The sequence below is a fragment of the Carcharhinus amblyrhynchos genome, unplaced genomic scaffold (assembly GCF_965287045.1).
Source record: "Carcharhinus amblyrhynchos unplaced genomic scaffold, sCarAmb.v2.hapA scaffold_583, whole genome shotgun sequence".
NCBI classification, from domain to species: Eukaryota; Metazoa; Chordata; class Chondrichthyes; order Carcharhiniformes; family Carcharhinidae; genus Carcharhinus; species Carcharhinus amblyrhynchos.
In genome coordinates this window covers 2648-15181 of record NW_027650323.1, presented here as the reverse complement: position 1 = coordinate 15181, position 12534 = coordinate 2648, and the positions used below count along the sequence as shown (strand labels likewise).

Here is a 12534-nt window from a genome sequence, read left to right as displayed (position 1 = left end):
GAGCTTTTCAGTGAGGGGGGGTAAGGTTTAAAGATAATTTACCAGGCAAGTTTTTACACATAGGGTGGTGGGTGCCTGGAACTCGTTGCTGAGGAACAAAGTGGAAGCAGATACAGTAGCGACTTTTACATCTTGGCAAATACATGAATACAATCAGAAGAAAGGGACGTGGTCCTCGGAAGGGTAGGAGGTTTTAGTTCAATTGGGAGAAAATTCCTCCGGGTGGAGGAAAATGACGCAGACAGCTGGTGTCAGAAGCTTGGCTCAGCGTGTGCTCCCTGGAGGAACCAGTGCCCTCATCAGCTTCCAATTGTGAGTGAGAGCCCAGGGGCACTCCTGAACTACCCGTCTCTGGACTGCCTGGTGGGCTGACACCAAAAGCAGCCTGTCTATACAGGAGGGGGGGAGGGAAGAGAGACAGGGTAATAGTCATTCTATAGTCAGGCACTACTGTGGCCATCAATGTGACTCCAGGATGGTGTGGTGCCTCCCTGGTGCTAGGGTCTGGGATGTCTCTGAACCACTGCAGGGCATTCTGAAGGGGGAGCATGATAAGGCAGAGATCATGGCGGTCCCTTGGGATCCAGGTTCGATTCTCGGCTAGGGTCACTGTATGGAGTTTCTACATTCTCCCCATGTCTGCGTAGGTTTCCTCCAGCTGACTGCATCGGTTTCCTCCGGGTGCTCCAGTTTTCTCCCACTATCCAAAAGACATACTGGTTAGGTGCATTGGCCACGCTAAATTCTCCTTCAGTGTACCCGAACAGGCGCTAGAGTGTGGCAACTAGGGGATTTTCAGAGTGACTACATTGCAGTGTAAATGTAAGCCTACTTGTGACACCAATAAACAAACTATAAACTTAAACTTCAGTGGTACATATTGGTACCAATGACATAGGTAGAAAGAGGGATCAAGAATTCAGGGAGTTGGGCAGTAGATTAAAAAGCAGGATCTCTTAGCTTGTAATTTTGGGATTACTCCCAGTGCCACACACTCACGAACAGAAATAGCAGAATAGGCAGATGAATGTGTGGCCTAACAGTTGGTGCAGGAGGGAGCGTTTGAGATTCCTGGATCACTGGGATCATTTCTGGGGAAGGTGGGACCTGTACAAACAGGATGGTCTACATGTGAACCAGAGTGGGACTAACATCCTTGCGGGACGTTTTGTTAGTGCTGTTGGGAGGAGTTTAAACTAATTTGGCAGTGGGAGGGACACTGGGGTGATTCATTTTGTAGGACAAACTTGAATGCGGATTACTGGGTGAACGGCAGGGTTCTGAGGAATGTGGAGGAACAGAGAGATCTTGGGGTTCATATCCACAGATCTCTGAAGGTTGCCACTCAAGTGGATAGAGCCGTGAAGAAGGCTTATAGTGTGTTAGTGTTTATTAACAGGGTGTTTGAGTTTAAGAGCCGTGGGGTTAAGCTGCAACTATACCGGACGTTGGTGAGACCACATTTGGAATATTGTGTTCAGTTCTGGTCACCTCACTATAAGAAGGATGTGGAAGCATTGGAGAGTGTGCAGAGGAGATTTACCAGGATGCTGCCTGGTTTGGAGGGTAGGTCTTATGAGGAAAGGTTGAGGGAGCTGAGGCTTTTCTCTTTGGAGTGGAGGAGGATGAGAGATGACTTAATAGAGGTTTATAAGATGATGAGGGGGATAGATAGAGTGGACATGCAGAGACTATTTCCTCAAGTGAATGTCGCTGTTACTAGGGGGCATAACTATAAGGTTCATGGTGGGAGATATAGGAGGGATGTCCGAGGTAGATTCTTTACTCAGAGAGTGGTTGGGGTGTGGAATACACTGCCTGCTGTGATAGTGGAGTCGGACACTTTAGGAACCTTCAGGCGGTTATTGGATAGGTACATGGAGCACACCAGAATGATAGGGAGGGGATAGTTTGATCTTGGGATTGGACATAGCTCGGCACAACATTGAGGGCCGAAGGACCTGTACTGTGCTGTAATGTTCTATGTTCTAAGACACACGCCATTAGCAGAATAAGGTCACAGAATCATACAGCAAAACAAACAAGTCAGAGGGAGTGCAGCTGTATTAAATTTCAAGGGAGTAAGGCCAGGCTGGATAGCCTCTACTTTTTAATAGACCTATTTCTGGGGAATGAGACCAGACAGGTGGTTGCGGTTGAAGTGATGATGATGGGGGAACATTTTAGTAATAGCGATCATAATATGGTGCAGTTTAAGCTTGTTATGGACTAAGACATAGGTGAGTTGCAAAAAAAGTTTTGGAATGGGGAGAGCGGATTTTAGTAAAGGCAGGATCTGGCCCAGGTGGACTGGAACACATACTAATGGGAAAGTCTACAGAAGAGCAGTGAGGAGGCATTGAAAAAGATATGGGGAGGGTGCAAGCCCAGCATGTTCCTTTGAGTGTGAAAGGAGGGAGTAAACCACAGCGAGAATATTGTGTGCAGTTCTGGTCGCCACACTATCAGAAGGATGTGATTGTACTGGAGGGGGTGCAGAGGAGGTTCACCAGGATAGAGCCATAGAGGTTTACAGCATGGAAACAGGCCCTTCGGCCCAATTTGTCCATGCTGCCCTTTCTTTTTTTAAACGCCTAAGCTAATTTCAATTGCCCGCATTTGGCCCATATCCCTTGAAACCCATCTTACCCATGTAACTACCTAAATGTTGTTTAAAAGACAAAATTGTACCCGCCTCTACTACTACCTCTGTTCCAGACACTCACCATCCTCTGTGTGAAAAAATTGCCCCTCTGGACACTTTTGTATCTCTCCCCTCTCACCTTAAACCTATGCCCTCTAGTTTCAGACACCCCTACCTTTGGGAAAAGATATTGACTATCTAGCTGATCTGTGTCCCTCATTATTTTACAGATCCCTATAAGATAATCTCTCAGCCTCCTACGCTCCAGAGAATAAAGTCCCAGTCTATCCAGCCTCTCCTTATAACTCAATCCATCAAGTCCCAGTAGCATCCTAGTAAATCAGGATGCTACCTGGGATGGAACATTTAAGAAGAGGTTGTGTAAGCTTGTGTTGTTTTCATTGGAGCAGAGAAGACTGAGGGGTGACCTGATTGAGGTGTACAAGATGATGAGAGACATGGACAGAGTGGATAAGGAGCAGCTGTTCCCCTTAGTTGAAGGGTCATTCACGAGGTGGGGTGGGGGTAACATGGTGAGGGTCATGAGGTTGAAGGGGGACGTGAGGGAAAACCTTTTTACTCAGAGGGTTATAACGGTCTGGAATGTGTTGCCTGGGAGGATGGTAGAAGCTTGTAAAAGGGTTCAGGTGAGAGGATAGGTTTTCTCATGTGCTGGTTCAGAGTCAATGGGCCTTTTCTCCGCTGAGCGATTCTGTGTCATTCTCCTGGACCCCACCCCATCTCCCTGACCCTGCCCCTCTCTGCTCCTGTTCTCTCTCTGTCTGACCCCACCCACTCAGCCTGGTCCCACCCCCTCAGTGTGGGTTAATCAGTCTTTCTGCATTTTGCTGGTTAGTTTGATTGAGTCATTATTCCACTGAGGGGTCAGGCTTGAAGGGCCGAATGGCCTGCTCCTGTTTCCAGTTTCTGTGATCCTTACTGACTTGTTTTTACCCAGGTTAAACAAGAACATAAGAAATAGGAGCAGGAGTAGGCCATCTAGCCCTTCGAGCCTGCCCCGCCATTCAATAAGATCATGGCTGATCTGTCGTGGCTCAGTTCCACTTTCCCGCCCTCTCCCCATAACCCTTAATCCCCTCTCTTATCAAAAACCCATCAACCCGCGTCTTAAAAATATTTAGCGAGGCAGCCTCCACCACTTCAACGGGCAGAGAATTCCAGACATTCACCACCCTTTGAGTCCTCAACTCCGTTCTAAACCGCCCCCCCCTTTATCTTGAGGCTGTGCCCCCTAGTCCTACTGTCCTTTCTGAGTGGGAAGAGTTTCTCCACCTCTATCCTATCCATCCCATTCATCATCTTATACGTCTCAATGAGATCTCCCCTCATTCTTCTAAACTCTAACGAGTACAAGCCTAGTTTATTCAGCCTCTCCTCATAGCTCAACCCCCTCAACTCCTGTATCAGCCTACTAAACCTCCTCTGCACTCCTTCCAAGGCCAAAATATCCTTGCGTAAGTACGGCGCCCAAAACTGCACACAGTACTCCAGCTGCGGCCTCACCAATGCCCTATACAGCTGCAGCAAGACCTCCCTACTTTTATATTCAATCCCCCTCGCTATGAAGGCCAGCATCCCATTCACCTTCCTGACCACCTGCTGCACCTGCAAGCTGGGTTTTTGCGACTCATGCACAAGGACCCCGAGGTCCCTCTGCACCGTCGCCTGCTGCAGTTTTTCGCCCCGTAAGTAATAGTCCTTCCTACCATTCTTCCTACCAAAGTGGACCACCTCGCACTTGCCAACATTAAATTCCATTTGCCATTTCCTGGCCCATTCGCCCAGCCTATCTAGATCCTTCTGCAGACTCTCCACACCCTCCGCACAATTTGCCGTTCCACCGATCTTGGTGTCATCAGCAAATTTCGACACCATACACTCGGTTCCCTCCTCCAGATCATCTATATAAATGGTAAATAGCTGAGGCCCCAGCACCGACCCCTGGGGCACTCCACTAGTCACCATCCACCAATCCAAATAGCACCCATTGACCCCCACTCTCTGCCTCTTATTCGACAGCCAATCCTCTATCCACGCTAACACCCTACCCCCAACTCCATGTCCCCTGACCTTCTGCAATAACCTCTTGTGAGGTACCTTATCAAACGCCTTCTGAAAATTGAGAAACACCACATCCATCGGCTCTCCTCTATCCACCGCCCTAGACACATCCTCATAGAACTCCAATAAATTCGTCAGACACGACTTCCCCTTAATGAAACTGTGCTGCGTCTGCTCTACCAAACAATTCTCCTCAAGATGCCTCGCTATTTTCTCCTTGATCACAGATTCTAACATTTTACCTACAACAGATGTTAAACTAACCGGCCTATAATTCCCTGCCTTTTGCCTGGCACCCTTCTTAAACAACGGCGTAACATTAGCCGTTTTCCAATCTTCCGGCACTTCCCCGGAATCCAGCAACATTTGGAAAATAATCACCAAGGCATCCACTATCACCTCCGCCATTTCTTTCAGAACCCTCGGATGCATTCCATCCGGTCCTGGGGACTTGTCCACAATCAGTCCCTCCAGTCTGTCGAGCACCGCCTCTCTAGTAACAGTAATGTCATTAAGACCCTCCATTCCTACCATCTTTCTATCGCTAACACCCGGCAAATTATTCACGTCCTCCTCCGTGAAGACCGAAACAAAAAAGTTATTCAAGACCTCAGCCATTTCCCCATCCCCTACCACTAAGTCCCCCTTCTCATCCTCTAAGGGTCCAACGTTCACCCTAGCCAGCCTCTTCCTTTTTATATATTTATAAAAACTCTTGCTATCCTTTTTTATATTAAGCGCTAGCCCAGCTTCATAGTTTCTCCTACCCTTCTTTATCAACTTCTTTGTCATTCTTTGTTGACATTTAAACCTCTCCCAATCCTCTTCTCGCCCACTACTCTTAGCTACTCTAAATTCCTCCGCTTTTAATTTAACACTTTCCTTCACCTCCTTTGTTATCCACGGCTTATTACCTCTCCTCCTACTATCCTTTTTGACCATCGGAATAAATTTCTGCTGAGCACCAAGAAAGATCTCCTTAAAGATCCTCCACTGTTCCTCAGCAGACCTACCTTCCAACGCGCTCCCCCAGTCCACATTTGCCAATTCTTCTCTCATCCTACCGTACTCCCCTCTATTCAAACAAAGGACGCGTGTCTGGGAACCCACTTTCTCCTCCTCCATCTGCACCAGAAACTCCACCATACAATGATCACTCTCCCCAAGAGGATCCTTCACCACAAGGTCCCTAATTCTACCCGCCTCATTACATAGCACCAGATCCAAGATAGCTCGCTCCCTCGTCGGCTCCAACAGACGCTGTTCGAGGAAACTATCCCGGCAGCATTCCAAGAACTCTTCCTCGAGCCCACCGCGTCCAACATGGGTCGACCAATCAATATGCAGATTGAAATCCCCCATAACTACGGCCGTCCCATTCCTGCACGCCGCACTTATTTGTGCGTTAACAGCCCGCCCCACCTCCAGATCATTATTCGGGGGCCTATAGACGACACCCACCAGCGTCTTCCTCCCTTTGCTGTTCCTAATCTCCACCCACAACAATTCCACGTTCTGCTCTTTGGTTCCTATATCATCCCTTCCTACCACCCTGATGCTATCCTTAATCAGCAGAGATCCCCCCCCCCCCCCACCTTTTTCCTCCTGCCTATCCTTCCTAAACACTTGATAGCCCTGTACATTCAGCTCCAAGTCCCTGTCACCCTGCAGCCACGTCTCTGTAATGGCCACCAGGTCATATCCATTTGTGCTGATCTGGTATATAAGTACTATGTTTTTGTGTGTAAAAAAGTAAAACGTGTCAAAATGAGCTTCAAGCTACAGATTTTATTTTGAACAGTATAAAAATAGTTTGTGTTTAATCCAAACCCGCCATTAGTATTACAACGGACTGTCAAAGCAGATTGGGAGCAGAGCAATGTGACAGATACACAGTTTCACAGAGCTCTGAAGCTGCACAAGGCCATTCGGCCCATTGTGTCTGTACTGGGATTCAGTCACTCACCAGGTAGTGGTCTGATGCAACCTCGTTTGCTTTGAGGGGTTTAGGTGGATGACAGGTTGCGTTCCTCACCCTCTCCCTGTTATTATGCAGCATCTGGTTGATGGCGTATTCATTCTCCGGGCCAATATCTGTCAACCGCAGGTCAAACTCCATCACAGTCTTGTTCATTGACATTCCCTCCTTGAGCTGCCTCCCACCTTCCTGGTAAAAAACAGGAAAACTTAGTGGAGTCGAGAGAAACAGAGAGACTCTATACAGACATGAGAGAGAGGTTGATAGAGAACTGAAGGAAAGAGACAATAGAATCATGAGAGAGGGGTTTGGGAAAGAGGGATTGGACTGAGAGTGGAAAAGAATCAATAGATGGAGAGACCTGCAGAGAACCAGGGAGCTGAGAGACAAAGACTTTCAGTAGAGAATCTCTCTGTATCAGAATCAGGAGAGACAGAAGCAGGAATGACTCCCAGGAACGCACAAGTTTTTCATTTCCTCAGTGTGGCTGAGTCAGAATCCGAGACTGTGACCTAACAGGAAAGAAAGTATCTTCAACGTGTAGACACAGTGTTTCAGAAAGACAGCTCACCACCGCCCTCACCAATCATTAATGGGCAATAAATGCTGACCTTGCCAGCAATGCCCGTAACTCCGGGATAAATAGAAACACACCCATGAGAAAGGGTGTGAACAAACGTCACGTTGCTGAAGCTGCAGTGCCTGCTGTGATACATGGCTATACAGAATTGGAAGATTCCATCAAACGACCTCTCTGTACGAGGGGAAGGGCACTGATGAAGTAACCTCTGTGTCCAGGACGGTGAGTTGCAGCCATCCAGCAGCCTGGCCTTTGTGGGGAGAACCTGGGGGTGAGATGTTCCTCACACTGTGCCCAAGTCCTGTTCAGTGTTTACTCCTTGGATATTCCTAACAAGTGGTGCAAGCAAGTGGGTGGAGTTGTATCTGGCCTGTTTTAAATTCATTCCCATAGAAACTAGAATCAGGAGTAGGCCATTCGGCCCTTCGAGTCTGCTCCACCATTCATTTTGACCATGGCTGATCATCTAATTCAATATCCTAATTCCACCTTCTCCCCATATCCCTCGATCCCTTTCGCCCCAAGAACTATATCTAATTTATTCCTGAAATCAGACAATGTTTTGGCCTCAGCTCCTTTCTGTGGGAGTGAATTCCACACATTCCCCACCCTCTGGGTGAAGAAATCTCTCCTCACCTCAGTTCTAAAAGGTTTACCCCTTATCCTCAAACTCTGACCCCTAGTTCTGGACTCTCCCCCACCATCAGGAACATTCTTTCTGAATCTCCCCTGTCTAACTCTGTTAGAATAGCCACAGGAATAGAAGCAGAAACATGGAAAGATAGAAAACAGAAGCAGGAGTAGGCAATTTAGTTCCTCGGCTATTTCTTTATTCCCTGTTATGAATTCTCCCATTTCTGACTGTGAGGGACCTACATTTGTTTTTGTCAATCTTTTTCTCTTTACATATAAGAACATAAGAACATAAGAAATAGGAGCAGGAGTAGGCCATCTAGCCCTTCGAGCCTGCCCCGCCATTCAATAAGATCATGGCTGATCTGTTGTGGCTCAGTTCCACTTTCCCGCCCTCTCCCCATAACCCTTAATCCCCTCTCTTATCAAAAACCCATCAACCCGCTTCTTAAAAATATTTAGCGAGGCAGCCTCCACCACTTCAACGGGCAGAGAGTTCCAGAATCTATAGAACCTTTCAGAGTCAAGTTTTATGTTCCCCACTAGCTTACTTTTATACTTTATTTTTCCCTTCTTAATCAATCCATTGGTCCTCCTTTGTTGAATTTTAAACTGCTGCCAATCCTCAGGCCTATTGCTTTTTCTTGCTAATTTGTGAAGCATGGTGCCTGGGAGGACTCAGCAATGTTTTGGAGAGAAGGTGGAGGGAGAATTGGGAGAGGCGCTGATAGACTTAACAGAAACATGGAGGAGTCAGTAGTTTGACTCATAACGGTCACTTTAATTGCTGTCTGTATGTTCTCCCCGTGTCTACATGGGTTTCCTCCCACACTCTGATTAGGGCGCTGGAGTGTGACGACTAGGGGATTTTCACTAACTTCATTGCAGTGACTAATAAATACATTTTAAACTTAGACACATTGTTGTACCACAAACATTTCCACACATACTGACCGGGCCAAAGTTATTACAGGAAAGATTAATGGACTTTAGGGTACGGTTCTTCATCAGGAGTTCAGAGAAGACCACGGCCGTAGGCTCCGTCAGCTCATTGCTTGACAAGTCGACGTCTTCCACTGAGGATTTGACCAGAGCTTTCCCCACGGCCTCACCCCCTTCATCACCGATTTGATTGAGGCGAAGGTTGATGGTTTTGAGGGTTGAATAACGACGGACTTTGTAGGAGATGGCCTTGGCTCCATAAGCTGAGATGCGATTATTGCACAGGTTGATATGCTCCAGGTTAGTCTTGTGGAGAAGCTTGGCCACGACCTTTGCTCCGCTGTCTTTGATCAAGTTGTGTGACAGGTCCAGCTCTTTCAGTGAGGGATGGTTTAGCATGTACTTCACCAACACTCGCAACTTCTCATCGTCAATCCTGTTCCGAGTGAGTTTCAGCACCCTCAGGCTCTTGCAAGAATTGATGGCCTTTGCGAGTGAGAAGCAGTCTCGGTATGTGAACTGGAAGATATTCCATTCAAAATTCATCCCGCAGTCTTTGACCCCGTACGTCACGTGCAGTTCTTCAAGATTGACAAGTTTGCTGAGTAAGATGCTGAAGTCAAAGTGATCAACTGAAGGTCCAGTCACATCACTATCACTACCGGCATCTGAAGAGTCATCATCGATGTTCTCAGAGCACTGTTTGACGGGAGGAAGGAGCTGGCCAATCTCTAACTTCTTCACATAGTTTTTACACAGTGGGATCAGTTCCAGGACTACTTTCATATCAGTGGTGTCTGGGACAAAGAACTCAATGATGTTCTTCAGCAGTCGTTCAAAGAACATTCTCTTCCAGCTTCCCCCATAACTGGAGGTGTCACACACTTCCCAGCACTCTAGGCAGCACCTTTTCCAATAGCCCTCATCGCTGACCAGGTTTGCTGTCACTTGCAGTGGGATACTGGTGGAGATCTTGGCCAATACCTTACGTTTATGCTTCTCGAGAAGTTGGTTCAAGATGGGGTGTTCTGTGATGTTAAAAGAGGAGATGGGGAATTAATGATTCAGCAACATTATCTCCAGTCACTGTGTACACATTAATCCTCATTCAAATCAAACCATCATTACAAAGACTCACCAAATAATAAAGCATAGAAAGTGGCAAATCGGCCCATTCTGCCTGTGCTAGCTCATTGAAAGAATTAATCCCACTCCCTACTTTTTCCATACAGCCTGGGGCTGCACTGTGGCACAGTTGTTAGCACTGCTGCCTTCATAGCGAGGGGGATTGAATATAAAAGTAGGGAGGTCTTGCTGCAGCTGTATAGGGCATTGGTGAGGCCGCAGCTGGAGTACTGTGTGCAGTTTTGGGCGCCGCACCTGCGCAAGGATATTTTGGCCCTGGAGGGAGTGCAGAGGAGGTTTACTAGGCTGATACCGGAGTTGAGGGGATTGAGCTATGAGGAGAGGCTGAATAAACTAGGCTTGTACTCGTTAGAGTTTAGAAGAATGAGGGGAGATCTCATTGAGACGTATAAGATGATGAATGGGATGGATAGGATAGAGGTGGAGAGACTCTTCCCGCTCAAAAAAGACAGTAGGACTAGGGGGCACAGCCTCAAGATAAAGGGGAGGCGGTTTAGGACGGAGTTGAGGAGGAACTTCTTCACTCAAAGGGTGGTGAATCTCTGGAATTCTCTGCCCGTTGAAGTGGTGGAGGCTGCCTCGCTAAATATTTTTAAGAAGCGGGTTGATGGGTTTTTGATAAGAGAGGGGATTAAGGGTTATGGGGAGAGGGCGGGAAAGTGGAACTGAGCCACGACAGATCAGCCATGATCTTATTGAATGGCGGGGCAGGCTCGAAGGGCTAGATGGCCTACTCCTGCTCCTATTTCTTATGTTCTTACAGTGCCAAGGACCAGGTTCAATTCCCGCCTTGGATCACTCTCTGCGTGGGTTTCCTCCGGTTCCCTCCACAATCTGAAAGATGTGCTGGTTAGGGTGCATCGACCAGAACAGGCGCCAGAGTGTGGTGACCAGGAGAATTTCACAGTAACTACATTACCTTGTTAATGTAAGCCTTACTTGTGATGAGTAAAATAAACTTTAAACTTTGTTAATAAACAAATGGGAACAGTATCTTTGTGGGAAATTCAAAATGTAGAATCAGTTTTAGTGCAGACAGAAAGAGTAAGGGAAATAAATCACTGGCCAGAGTGACTTATGTAGTTGACTCCCTCAACCACCCCCACACCCCTGCCCACCCACTGCCAACAGTCACTGTGAATCAAGAAATAACGGGGTCTTGTAAGAAAAGTGCTGCATTAACAATGGGCCAGTTTGATCTGCATATCAATCAAACTGGCAAAGATAGCTTTGAGGGTGCGTTAGTGTGTATTCAGGAGAGTTTCTTAGAGCAACCTGTTCTGGAAAGCAGTCAGGGTACAGGCTTTAGAAACCTGGAAACATGTACCAAGAGAAGATGAAATAATGATCTCATAGCAGAGGATCCTCTAAGTGACAAATAACATCATCAAATTACACCTTCATCTTAAAAAGAGCAACCTGGATCTGAAGCTAATGACTTAAATTTAAATAAAAGCAATTACAAAGTATGAAGACAGATTTGGCTAAAGTTGACGGGGAGTCTCTCACTCTCCAATCCCCGGAGTGACAAGGAGTCTCTCACTCTCCAATCCCCGGAGTGACAAGGAGTCTCTCACTCTCCAATCCCCGGAGTGACGGGGAGTCTCTCACTCTCCAATCCCCGGAGTGACGGGGAGTCTCTCACTCTCCAATCCTCGGAGTGACAGGGAGTCTCTCACTCTCCAATCCCCGGAGTGACGGGGAGTCTCTCACTCTCCAATCCCCGGAGTGACGGGGAGTCTCTCACTCTCCAATCCCCGGAGTGACAGGGAGTCTCTCACTCTCCAATCCCCGGAGTGACGGGGAGTCTCTCACTCTCCAATCCCCGGAGTGACAGGGAGTCTCTCACTCTCCAATCCTCGGAGTGACGGGGAGTCTCTCACTCTCCAATCCCCGGAGTGACAGGGAGTCTCTCACTCTCCAATCCCCGGAGTGACAGGGAGTCTCTCAGTCTCCAATCCCCGGAGTGACGGGGAGTCTCTCACTCTCCAATCCCCGGAGTGACGGGGAGTCTCTCACTCTCCAATCCCCGGAGTGACGGGGAGTCTCTCACTCTCCAATCCCCGGAGTGACAGGGAGTGTCTCACTCTCCAATCCTCGGAGTGACAGTGAGTCTCTCACTCTCCAATCCTCGGAGTGACAGGGAGTCTCACACTCTCCAATCCTCGGAGTGACAGGGAGTCTCTCGCTCTCCAATCCCCGGAGTGACAGGGAGTCTCACACTCTCCAATCCCCGGAGTGACAGGGAGTCTCTCGCTCTCCAATCCTCGGAGTGACGGGGAGTCTCTCGCTCTCCAATCCTCGGAGTGACAGGGAGTCTCTCACTCTCCAATCCTCGGAGTGACAGTGAGTCTCTCACTCTCCAATCCTCAGAGTGACAGGGAGTCTCTCGCTCTCCAATCCCCGGAGTGACAGGGAGTCTCTCACTCTCCAATCCCCGGAGTGACAGGGAGTCTCTCACTCTCCAATCCTCGGAGTGACAGTGAGTCTCTCACTCTCCAATCCTCGGAGTGACAGGGAGTCTCTCAC

The 12534-nt window shown here is 48.0% G+C and overlaps 1 protein-coding gene across 1 annotated transcript; it reads right to left on the bottom strand.

Moving 5' to 3' along the window:
• Positions 1–6499: 6499 nt before the first annotated feature.
• Positions 6500–9900, bottom strand: drc5 (dynein regulatory complex subunit 5; the record flags this gene model as incomplete). The annotated part of the gene is made up of 2 exons (XM_080184160.1): positions 6500–6893; positions 8872–9900. Coding segments are annotated over 2 exons (1242 nt in total), but the record flags the coding sequence as incomplete, so codon positions are not given.
• Between the last annotated feature and the right edge of the window lie 2634 nt (positions 9901–12534).